Genomic DNA, 12,454 nt, shown 5'->3' with positions numbered 1-12,454 from the left:
CTGACCTTTTGACAGCCTTCTGGAACTCGAAGTGCACAGTGTACATGTGTGTCCCACCAACATCAAGGGTGTAATTTTCTTCATTACTGTCAATACATTACTTTTTTCATTAATGTCAATATTAATGAGTTTCTGTTGGGCGATAAATGATGGTAATGTTTAGATGAGAGAGGTCCTAGTTCAGACACAGACTGGGTAATAAGTTAGTCTTGCTGGTCTGTGTAAATGAATTCGGCTTCTATAAAGGTTTCTCAGAATGCTTAATGGCATAAAGCACTACCATAAAATTCAGATAAGCTCTTACTAAATTTTGCCTGAAAACATCTAGCTGAAGGAATTCCAGGTCCCTCATTCATATTCTGGAGTTCACTCTGTGTTCACACCCTAATTCCACTTGTTTCAGCTCAAAAGTAGATCCTTCAAGATCATGCATATCTTTCACAGAGACTATTGCTAATTACACGAACTATTGATAAAGATATTCCAGCATTCTTCACCTGTGCACTATCAACAAGCATAGAAAACTCAAAAGAGAATCTTAAGGGCTGTTGAGACTGATGTAGCCAGCAATAGAACTCCTGCAAAATAATGATTCATTTAAATTCACCTGGAATCCCTCCTATAGCCATTCAGCTGTCCCTACAATAACATCTTCCACTGTGCAGTGCACTGAACAGTTGTTTTCTCGACGTAGTTCAAGTCTCTGAGGAATAGACTGTTGTTTTACTATAAAGTCACACAATTTATAGCTTAGCCGTTCAAGTCAATCCCACAAAGCAAAGCAGTTAAACAGATTACCTAGGCAGCAGCTCTACTAAAATTCCTCTACAAAAGCAGGTACCTTTGGCATATTTGACAGAGTGGAAAGCTTCTCATCTCTTCTGATCTTGATTAAAAAAGTAGCTTTAAATGCTGGTTCATCAAAGCACGGAAAAGCAGACCTTGCTGCCAGAGGTTCAAACTGAGTTGCTGCAAACCACCTAATGGGAAGAGCAGAGAAGAGCAAATTAAGAATTACAAAAAGGATAAATGTCATTTTATTTGTGACAGAACATTTTGCCCCCCACAAACCTTCTAACAGCTTGTTATGGCAGAAGCTTTCTGAATGGTAGATGACAGGGTTGGTTTAGTCAGAATGAATGTTTCATTAACAAAAGGGTTTTTTAAAACCCAAAAATGTATTTATTTGAGGACTAATCGTCTTGGCTGTTTTTTTGTTTTCTTACCAAAGAAGAATACATCTGGAATAACGTAATTACAGAACAATCACCAAAATATCAGACAGCCAGTTTCCAGTGAGGGAACAAAAAGGAGACTGAAAAATTAAATTAGTGACCATGCCCACTAAATCAAAGTTTTGAAGCCTCAGCAGCCAATGGGACTACAAGGAAGCTTCTTCATTTTTCATTGAGCTGTTGCAAACCTTTTCAGTGAGACTCCTTGAAAAATAAAACAAAGTGTGGCAAACTTGTCACAATTTTTCTTTCTCCAGTGAGATATGATAACTATCAAATCACTAACAGTGAGATATGATATGCTGCTATGTTTGAATTACTTAAATCCCTCAATGATAGCTCATCTTTAAAAAAATAAACAAAACAAGATACTCAGGGTAAAGATGATTCCATAGACTGCTAGCAAACTCCATAACATAAGAAAGATGTATTTCTATTCTATTCTCTAAACAAAAAGCCAGATTCAGCAGGTCTCTCTAAGCATTAACAACAGACAAATTTGAACCAAAATGTGTTTATTTTTCTAAAGTTTACGCTCAGATTTCCTTTAAAACTCCCTTTATCTGGATCCTAGCGCGTCTATGACATAGTGCTGAATTGTACAAGAAAACACGTTAGCTGCAACAGTTCTTTCCAAATATATGCAAAACCTGGTGCATTCAGATGAACTGTGGAATATTCAGTGGGTTCTTGAACTGGTCAGCAACCGAGATAAATAAGGCAGGAATTCTCTTCTCTTTACTCCCATGTGTTCCTGTTGGTCCTCACATGGGGTAGTCTAAGGGGCTGTCTTCGAGAGGTCAAGAAATAAGTTTGGGTTAAAGGATTGCTGATCTGTTTCAGTTTGCCTGCATCTCTGATCAAGGTGTGTGTGTTTTACTGAGGTGCAAATATAGATGACTGTTCAGATCCCCCAGGTAAAGTGCTGTTGATAAGCCTCTTACGAAAGGGCTGTTCCTGAGCATATACTAAAACGTTATAGTGTATGCATGATCATTAGAGAGAATCTGCTGCCACTTGGGAAACTGCTGATAGGCTTCAGGATTCCATCATTAGAACAAAAATGCCACACATTGTCGCTCTGTTGCAGAATGCATTTGATAATAAAGAATCACAAAGGGTGTAAATTGCATCAGAAGAACATAAGCACAAGATGAAATTAAATAGAGCTAAGTAGCTTATCGCAAACATTAAAGACATGCATTACCATGAAGTAAGAGGGAGTAAGAATACAGTAAGGGTAGAAGGCAAAAATCACTTGAATGCTTAGTCTCTTTTTGAATTTCCATGTTTTTTCCTATTCTGACACAGCTAAAGCTTTGTTTTCTCCTTGTATTTACTGTAGTAGAAAACCAGAGTGTAAGTGTTCACAGAGGAAAAAGATGATCTATCAGTAAGTTCTTGAATTTTTGTCCCACTTCAGTCCAGTGCGTCCTGTTTTTGTTCAGGAACAGGATGTAGCACATGCTTTAACTTCTTTGCTTTTCAGCAAATCCTTTTCATGTAACTCTTTGCTGGTATCATCATCCCCATCACCTTGCCTGCCTCTCCTATTGCCAGGGGCTTTGTCTTTGTATGCTTAATGTAGGTGGTTTTACAAATGCAGGCTACTTTGACAACCTCTATTGTTATTGCATTTTCTCTATAAAACTCAAGCTATCAAGCTGCTTTTGCAAGAAAACGTCTTTTCTCCTAATTTAGTTTTATTTTCTTTTGGAAGTTTCTTATATTGCCAGAAAAACATTAAAATTATCAAATGGCAAAATAACTCTTGCAACAGAGTTTGCAACTTGCCAGATGCAAATTTAACAAAAAAAAAAGGTTGGGCCTTATTTATATTTTTATGCAGAATGGTTCTATATGGTTTGTTTTTCTTCTGTAAAATCTCGGGGTGAAGGAAAAAAAGAAAAATAAACTTACTGCACCAAATTGAAGATTTGTCTGTGATGGGGAAGAGAAGAGTAAGAAGTTGAAAGCAGGCATAGAGGTTAATCTTATGAATTGTCAGCAATATGCCTTCTCAGAGAAGTTGTAGGTCCAAAAATATTGGAGTCATGGTGCAGAAGAGAAAAAAAAAAAACAACAAAAAAAACAAAACCAAAAACTTGTGTGGGTAGCTTGGCAGTCGGTTAAAAAAAAAAGGGTCTTCTTTTAAGTAATATAAAAAAAAAAAACTTAAGAAAATAAATACAATCTCAGCATGATCCTCTTCCCGGAGAATAATTTCAAGTCTATATTGTCAGTTTGTAAAAGGTTAAGTTGGTGATGCTAATTGTAAGTTCTGCCTTCTTCTTTCACGAAACAAAATCTGCTTATTAATATTTTGGGAATTCCCATACAAACTCCCTGTTGTTGCAAAGATTTGTAACACTGATAACATTGGGTCTTTGTACTTTTTCCTTTATATTCCTTTTTTTTTTTTAAGCTTTAGATCTTAGCATTTCTTAGCACAAGCTGGTAAGTTTTATGGCTTTATTTAGGAGTTGTTTTGTGGATCTTGAAAACTACTTTCCTGTCATCTGGTCCTGGACTGACCCATACTGCTCCTTCTGTCTTTCTTTAATGCACCACTCTCTTTCTAGAAAACCTGCGTGGACAATTACATGCCAACAAAGGCATGAACACTCTTAAGTACATGACCAGTGTAAGGCCCAGTTGAAGCAGGTAGCGGTGGGTAGCGAATTCATTACTCTTCCTGGTAAAAAGCACTGATTTACCCTTTGTTAAAAATTAGTGTGATGTTTCCCTTTCCTCCAGTCACTGAGTACTTCACCTGACTGCCGTAACTTTTCAAATATGATTGAGAGCAGCTTGGCAACTACATCTGCCAGTTCCCTTAGGACTGTGGGATACATCTCATTGGGTCCCATGGACTTGTGTATGTTCAGGTTCCTCAGATGGTCTCAAATCTGATCTTCTCCTATGATAGTGGGACTTTGTTCGCCCAGTTCCTACCTTGAGACTCAGGGACTACAGAGATGTAGGAAGAATTTCCAAAGAGAGAAACTAAAAATTAAAGAAACAAAAATCTACACTATAGCTATCTACAACCACTATACTGCACTACATGTAACTGATGGAGAGGCTGCCCTGACTTGATGAGCTCATCCATGAAAGACATTTTTCAGGTAGCTTAATCAGGAGATTAAGGATCATCAGATTTGCTCAATAGGAATCAGTTGTACAAAACAGTCAATAGAAAAAGCAACCCTTGTTATTTCTATTATTAAAGCACAATCTAGAAGTGACAGAAGAGAGAAGCTGCATTTGTGGGCATACCTTTGTTTAGAATTCTCATCCTTGTAAGAAATTTTGTAAAAGCCATAATAGGTATCTGATAAATTAGATGAATATTCTATGTTGACAGTATAATTCTGTCCTGCAAGGAGAGCCTCAGGAGCCATAACTGCAATCTGGTCGTGCAATGGATATTCCAGGATAATGGTTGCCTTGGTGATATTAAGTCCTGAGCTGTGAAGTATGATCTTCCAAGTTACCTGGACAATGTTAACCACTATCTTTACAGAGCCTGCAAATTTCAGAGTAGTTAGGTTTGGCTGCAAGAGAAGATCATAATGGAGTGGTACAACATCAGGAGGAAGTCTAATTTTTGCCCACGGAAATAGCTTTCCATTGGTTGCCAAAGGGTATATAAGTTCCATTGTATGATTTTTTTTATGGCAGCCTTCTTTGGTAAAGGTACATTTGGGAAGAAAATAAAGCGCCATTATTAATGAAACTGCAATCACAAGAACAACTGTGCAAACCACCACAGTCCTCGTAGAAGGCACCGAACATGATCCATTTGGATTTTGTCTATAGACAGACATGTTATTCCGGAGACCCGAGCTTCTGTTCATGAAGGACATCCCCAGCAATTTTGCTGATGATTCATAATCCTCTTCATCATCATCCATTTCATGCTCTCCAAGGCCACGCACCAAGAGCCTGGAGCTCCTTGGCTCATATTCCACTTCATCAGGCTCCAGGGGATGTAAACAAGGCTCTTTTGCCAAGTCAACCACATCGGGCTCTTCTTCAAACATACTGTTTTCAATCATATTCCTGGGTAACTGAATTCGATCTGAAAAAAAAAAAGACCATATGTTACATGATAAACAAAAGGCGTGATTATAATATCTCAGAGATAGTTTACTGAATTACAGAATGGGAAACACTCTTACAGCACATATAGTCAAGAACTCTTCAATTTTTTCTCTCAGGTTTGTTTCCAGAAAACTTTTCTGTGCTTTTCTGTCTACTGTAATTTTTTGTTCAGTATCTTCAAAAGGATGCTTCCGTTGCGCATACTCAATCACGTGTCTTGCACCATAACTGGGGATCAGATATATCACTGCATAGCACTCCCGGTTCATTGATGTCAGTGTCTTGGCCACATTTCCTCTACCCCAGTAAACTATATTTGTATTCAACTAAGTTAAGATGGACTATTCTTTATGTTGCAGGGTATAGCACAGGCAGCCAATACAGTTCTAGAGGTATTCCTGAATACACTAGTTACTGAATTCTTTAACAGGGGAGAAAATCTGCCCATGTGCTGGCAGCTACACAAATAAAATATCCATTTCACATTTTTAAACTTCATTTTTCACACACCCCCCAAAAAAGATAAAAAATATTTCCCACATAAAAGTGGCAGTATAAAAATTACAGTTCCAATTGATACCTTCATTTATGATCTAGCTTATACAACCATTGAAACAATCCATACAGGTAATAAGTTAAATCAGTGCCAATCAGACTGTTTGTCTCCATAAAATTTGTCCTTACTAGATACAGATCACTGAACATAAAAGAAGACTTTAAATTCATATCAAATTCTAAAATAATGTTATCATATTCTATATGCAGTTATATTTTAGTCAAACTTCTGGTTGTGTCTATAATTATTTATGTGAAAGGTTATCTTTCAGTTAACCTGCTCAGTGGAAAGTGCAAAAAATTAAAAACACTGTTGGAAAGAAGTATATACAGGGAATGGGACACATACACCCAAAAGTAGCTAACTTAGGAGTAAGAAACTTTTTTTCATACTCTGTTTAATCCAAAGCACTAGAGACATCATAGAAAGGACGTTGGCTGGCTTTTGTTAGGACACTACAGAGTTGTCTAGAGAGCAAAAGAACTCAAATGGAAAAAACATTGGAGATTTCTCTCCCAAAAAGCCCAAGAAATTCCATTACCAATATTTTAGGGCCTTGAAATTACAGTTAATTTGAATTAGTCCCCTGTCACAGCTTCTATCTAAGGGACTAGACAAACCTTTTTTCCAACTGCAAGGCTTCAGAAGTTAATCTCTTTCAGACATGAAGGTATAATAATCACATAATTTCTCTATCCTCCACATGCTATGGTTTCAGAATGAGAAAGATAAACTTTTCTTTGGATCTAAACATACTGAAAAGTAAGTTGACTTTTATTAATTTCTAACAAGAATATACATTTTGCCATTCTATATACCACCTAGAATACCAGTGTTCCTATAATACATTACTGTTTCATCTATATTGCTAAGCTCCCATCCAATAATTGAGGATAATATTACACAGAAATAAATTACATTAATAATTTCAGGACTAGAACTATATATAGCTGCTTGATAAGACTTAAAATGTTGAAACAGACTAACAGAAGATATTGGGAGGAAGATACCGGGAAGGTGAAGACTTATGGTTTAGTAGTAGCCTTTTTTTTCCTTTTTTTTTTTTTTAAGTCAGGTTTCTGTATGGCTGAAATTCTCAAAGGTGAGAATAAAACATCTTAAAGAAAAGATGGCAGGAATCTTTGTATACCAGAGTCCTCAACATTTACTCTAAAATCTATCAAGACTTCCTGTTTCAAGGCCACAAACTCAGAAAACCATAGTGTCAGTAGTCATAACACTGAAAAGGATGGAGCAAGAGTTGTTATTCTAGCTCATGTTCTACCATGCCTTTCTCTTTGTATGATATCCGTGTATTAAACCTCTAATGATACTTGCCTGCCACTTATTTCAGAGGTAGACTGACTGACTATACAGATACCTTCAAAACAAGTAACAGCTTCATGAATCAGCATCTCGCATCTTGAACAAAAAACTACTGTGTTACTATAAAAAAGATAAACCTTGAACATTTCTCTGCAAAGGCAGGCAAGAAAAAAGAAGATAAAAAATCCTACCCCATAAAAGTCAGTAAGAAGAAGGTGTACTGGTCAATCTGAGCAAGCAATATGTCAATGGATGAAAGGAGGGAGTTTGCTGGAATTTGGATCTATCAGCTCACCCTTTGTCCCATTTTAAACATGCTGCTCTTACTATGAACAGGATCATAGGGTCACAGGATACCCGAGGTTAGAGGTAACTTCAGGAGGTCATCTACTCCAACCTCCAGGCACAAGCAGCTTCTAAAAGTTTCTGTCTTTACAGCATTTCCCAGTACAGTGCAGCCTTCAGGCTGTGGTTGCAGTTCAGTGGTCCAGCACCATGGTCTCTATATTGGAGCACGTGCACTCATGATTGGAGTCCTCACAGAGTAAAGAAAGAGGACAGAAAGCTAAGTTACAAGTGAAAACACATAGACAAACTAGTGGAGGAAAAAAAGTGGAAAGACAAAGTATTGTGCAACGGAAGCTCTTTTACAATTCCTCTACCCAAGAATAGTTTATCAAGAATTCACTAAACTACTTCCAGCAGAGATTCTTAGTGATTACTCCTTCAGCTGGTTGCTTTTCAAATCTGCTGGCTAGCTTCAATCAAATTTGAAGAAGGACTCAAGACCAAATTTCTTTAAGTCCCAACACAATCCCACCCCAAAACAACCAGCTGCTGGTGGAAAACACCCAAATTAATATCTGCTATTTAGAAAAGGCAGGTATTAAGACTCACATCTTAACCACTCCAAAAGGTAGCAGCCAATCAGTACACAGCTCCAACCCCAGCCATGGCATGTGCTGCTGCATGGCCAGCAAAAGAGGTAGAAGACAGAGGAGGCACTGTAGAGGGAAGGAGGAGAAAGGTAAAGAGCATAAAACTGGCAGAAAGTAGGCTTCATCAGCTCTGCTCCTCATGGAACAGTTTGTGTTTTGACAAGCTTATTCTCTAATAAGTTTCTTCTAAAGCCAACTATCTTAATATTTTGAAAATTGCATGCAGGCACTAATAACTCTTCTAGTCAAAAAGAATTATACAAAAAAATCTTGGACTGAAGCTAAGATAGAAAAGCTAAACCAGAAGTTAGTTTCAAGGCAATTCACAGTTTTAATACCTGAGACATTAATTTCTAGGAAAACAATAATAGTTAAAACAAATTTCTAAGGAAGTATTTGCAAAAATTGGAAGTAATCAAAGTCTTGGTTGTTCTGTAGTGCTGAAAATCTGTAAAACCAGAACTTTACTGAAGATCAAGGGTATCACCAGCCTACTATTCTCCACTGGAAAGCACATAGACAAAGTATTGGTTACTGGAGTTATTTATGTTGACATATGCATTCACAGAACCATTGAAGTCAGGCTACTTTTTGGAAAGGAATCATGGCAAACATGTTCGAAGCTTTTACACTCAGACTCTGGACTGTTTGCTTCCTGATGGTTCACTGGAATTTATAATATGATGGTGTGAGTCATCAATCATGTGAATTGAACTTTTATGACCTTTCAGTTTTAACCCGTGAGCTGCTATAATATGAGCTAAAAAGCCCGTAGGAAGGACAAAAAAAGGTATTCTTAAACTGAAAGAAGCTATGGAATAAGCAGCAGCCTGAGGAACATGATTGTAACCATCATATTTCACTGTCATCTTTCACACTAAGTATGGCCAAGAAGCAAACACACACTGTAAAACATACTAAAAGCACATTAATTCAGGTATTAAAGCAGATTAATTCAGATTCCAAATACGACACAGGAAAAATTAGTGTAACTGCAAGACTGGGGAACTTTAACCTGTAAAGAATTTGCATGGTTCCAGTGAACTACCACGGCCATGCCAGAGGCTGCAGGTGCACTAGAGGCATTTGTGGTCGCACTAGTCCACAATTATGGCATGGCATGGCAATTTAATTCTAAATCTTCACTAAACAAGCTTAGTGTGAGAGAGAAAAAAAGTCATGGGGCTGAGTCCTGTTGCTCCCTAACTGCACTAAAGAAATTAAGCTAAAAAGCTTAAAGCAGTGAAAAAAGCTACAGCAGCTAAAAGCTTAAACACACCCAAGCAAAAGTAATTTTACACAATTCTTCAACAATTCTGTAATCTGGAAATTAGAGATTTTCAATGTCTTCCTCATATATGATCTATTATCACATCTAGCTGAGAACAATGTGAATACTCACAGTTTAGAAACAATCCTGAGAAGAGATGTGAAGTTAAAAACTAAATATGATAGACTAATCCAGAAAGCCAATTCTCCTAATACTGCAAAGCTGAAGGAAGGCAGGCATTTTTCTCAAAATAGATGGTTTTGAAAAAGTTTCTTTAGAGCTGCCTCCTGCAATGCAGATGCCCAAAACCCTATCACAATATAACTCCTCATTGCAGTATTCAGGGGACCATAACAAGTCTGGTCTGTTGTTTTCTGTAAAGAGGACAGAACACTTAGATATGAAATTCAAATGTGGTTTACAACAGGACAAGCCAACAGTACAATAAGCTTGCTGTAGGTACTACATCCTTTGCTAACGTGAACAGCAGTCATATCTAGGTGGTAAAAAGTGGCATGACTTAAGGACACAACGGTGAGTAATTAATCAGACCAAGCTAAACACAAGGAGGTCCTTCATCTTGTTTCTATAAGACATACATCTTTCACTCCTACACGCTTTCACAAATTAGTGTTTTAACTTACAAAGCAGCTTTACTACAATATTCAAGTTCAATATAGAACGTGATCATGCAGGGACGATCAGAGGCTGCAGTAAAACTGTCTAGCATTTGCTCCAAGTATTTATTTTGCCTGAAGTGCTCCATTCCCATTAACAAGAAGAATGTAAGCTTTCCCCTAAAGTGTAAAAGCCTTAGGCAAAACCATGTAATGAATCTCAGTATGCGCAATGATGAAGTATCTTAAGATGTTTTGGTTTTTTGGTATCCATTACAAATATTTTGTAGAATACAAGAAGTCATTCCTTTATTTTTCAGAGTCAGCACCTTCCTATAATGCTATTGATTTCTCTTCATAATGCTATAAGTGTGTACTTTTGCCTTGCAAAACAAAATCAGTAATCTCTTGGCTATCAGGATTCATGTCTGGGTATTCTATCTCAGAACTGAAATCTCAACGTTCAAAATTGAACATGAATCTAAGCAACCCATTCCTGAAGCTCATTCCCGCCATCATTTCCTGTACACCTCCATCCAAGATAATGCAGACAGAGTTCTGATTTCCATCCTCCTCTTTGTTCCTCTGCTCCTTTCAGAGTAGCAGCTCTTCGGCTTCCTACTGCTGCTACCCAGCAGAAGATGAAATCATTAAAAATATGAGCAGGCTCTTCCTACCTCTCTTGAGCACTACGTCCACAGATTCACTACAAGGACCTATTTCCAGGAGCAGTTAACACAGGAATTAACTTGTGGTTCCTTACTTTGGAGCCTGGGACAGTCACAAAGTCTTAACTTTGCCTTACTTTAGTTTCCAAGCAAAGACATAGGATCCACTTAAATTCTAATTCCTCCCCTCTCTAACTGCCAGCTCCACCCCTCTGTCACAGCATGTCTTGTCTTGCCAGAGCTTGGAAATAAATGCCTCAAAACTTTGGAGGAAGCAATAAAAAACTTTAAAATGGAAAAAAGTACTTCAATAACAAACATTAATTTTAAAAATTACTTTGTTGCTCTTCTAAAATACCATCCAACAGAAGTTATATAGGTTTTCTTAAATTTTGCCCATGGACAACTGAATTACAGCACAGTCAGTAAATAACCTCTGTTGCTATTTTCATGTGCAGTATGTAGACACAGCTCTCTGGGACACAGAAAGTCACTTTCAGAAAGAGTAGAAGGGCATTGGCACAGACTCTTGATGATCACATGCAAGCCCCCTGAATATACTGAGAATCCTATGCAAAATCCTAACTAAAACCTCGTGCTTCAGTGGGTCAGGGAAGCAGTAAAGTTTCTGGTTTCACCACACGCATAGAGGAAAGGGAGTGTGAACCTCAAAGAAAAAGTTATATTTATTCAGCGTCTGCATGAAAGCAAAATACTCATCTTAAGCGATTTCTGGCCCTGAAGCTTACAGAAAAACGCTATGCAGTGATACCCTGCATGGATCCTGTAGAAGACGAGCATAACTTCTTAAATTCAAGACATGCTCCAATCTCTGAGTGCACACATTTACAGGAAAAAAAAAAGAAACTGCAAGCTTACTTATGAAACCTGGTATTTGAAAGACATTACACTTTGTTAGTGGAGCACTGTGTAAGTAAAAAATAAATCTCCATAATTTCAAAACTCTTGCTGCAAAATTGCATGTTGCTGGAGCAGCAATTAACTCTTTATCATCACTTCAATATTGCATTACACTATTTCTTCTTGTGGATAAGTATCAACAGGTACATCATACATCAAAAATTACAGAATTCAACCATGCACTGATTTTTAGAACAACAGGCTTTTCATTTTAAAATCTTTTCAGCTTGCTCTAAACCAGGTACTTCTTGATTTATGATCATTATTTCTTGTCCTATCAATTTAGTTCTTCCTTCTGTAATGCAAAATACTGCCTGCACTGTTATGTTTTGGGCTATCTCCAACTCATCCATAAAAAACTGTATTACTCTTTGGGGGGCAGAGAGAAGAGAAAAAACCTCTTCTTTTCTAATAAGCTTTTTCAGAAAACAAAGACTGTATCAGCAAAAATGTTAGTGATGCTAAGATTCTGACTAAGGGTTTCCTTCTTTTCTACTATGTCTCTCTAATTGTTCCATGCATTTCAAATTCCTTCTGAACAAGAACATAATTCAATTGTATAGAGAAAAATGATTTGCTGTTACTAAAGGAGAGTACACAATGCCATTCATGTAATTTAAAATCAGCATCCATCCACAGTAAGAAAACATATTTACAACCTCCCCTCAGCTTAGAAAAGAGGAGACAACTAGCCAGTGGAATTTCAGGGAAATCAGAAGTCCTCCTTGAAAGCATTTTGCCTTCATTTCTCCATGATTTCAACCACCAGCTTGGAGCTGGGGCACAGGGATGGCAGAGGGAATTAAAGTCTCCACA

At 37.4% G+C, this 12,454-nt stretch overlaps 1 protein-coding gene across 2 annotated transcripts in view; it reads right to left on the bottom strand.

The window, feature by feature from the left end:
- LOC104135054 (leucyl and cystinyl aminopeptidase) overlaps positions 1–8,223 on the bottom strand; it is a 37,030-nt gene extending 28,807 nt beyond the window's left edge. The window contains exons 1-3 of one of the 2 annotated variants that reach the window (XM_009648660.2): positions 8,122–8,223; positions 4,515–5,319; positions 842–980 (exon numbers count right to left, since the gene is read on the bottom strand). In XM_009648660.2, coding sequence (XP_009646955.1) covers positions 842–980; positions 4,515–5,296 — 921 coding nt within the window. In that variant the 5' untranslated portion in view covers positions 5,297–5,319; positions 8,122–8,223. Of the gene's footprint in view, positions 1–841; positions 981–4,514; positions 5,320–5,419; positions 5,518–8,121 lie in introns of those variants that run through there. The other variant, XM_035888473.1, reaches the window with a different exon arrangement.
- Between the last annotated feature and the right edge of the window lie 4,231 nt (positions 8,224–12,454).

Source organism: Egretta garzetta, unplaced genomic scaffold (genome assembly GCF_000687185.1).
Source record: "Egretta garzetta isolate BGI_Z169 unplaced genomic scaffold, ASM68718v1 scaffold271, whole genome shotgun sequence".
NCBI lineage: Eukaryota > Metazoa > Chordata > Aves > Pelecaniformes > Ardeidae > Egretta > Egretta garzetta.
This window is presented reverse-complemented; position numbering and strand designations above follow the sequence as displayed.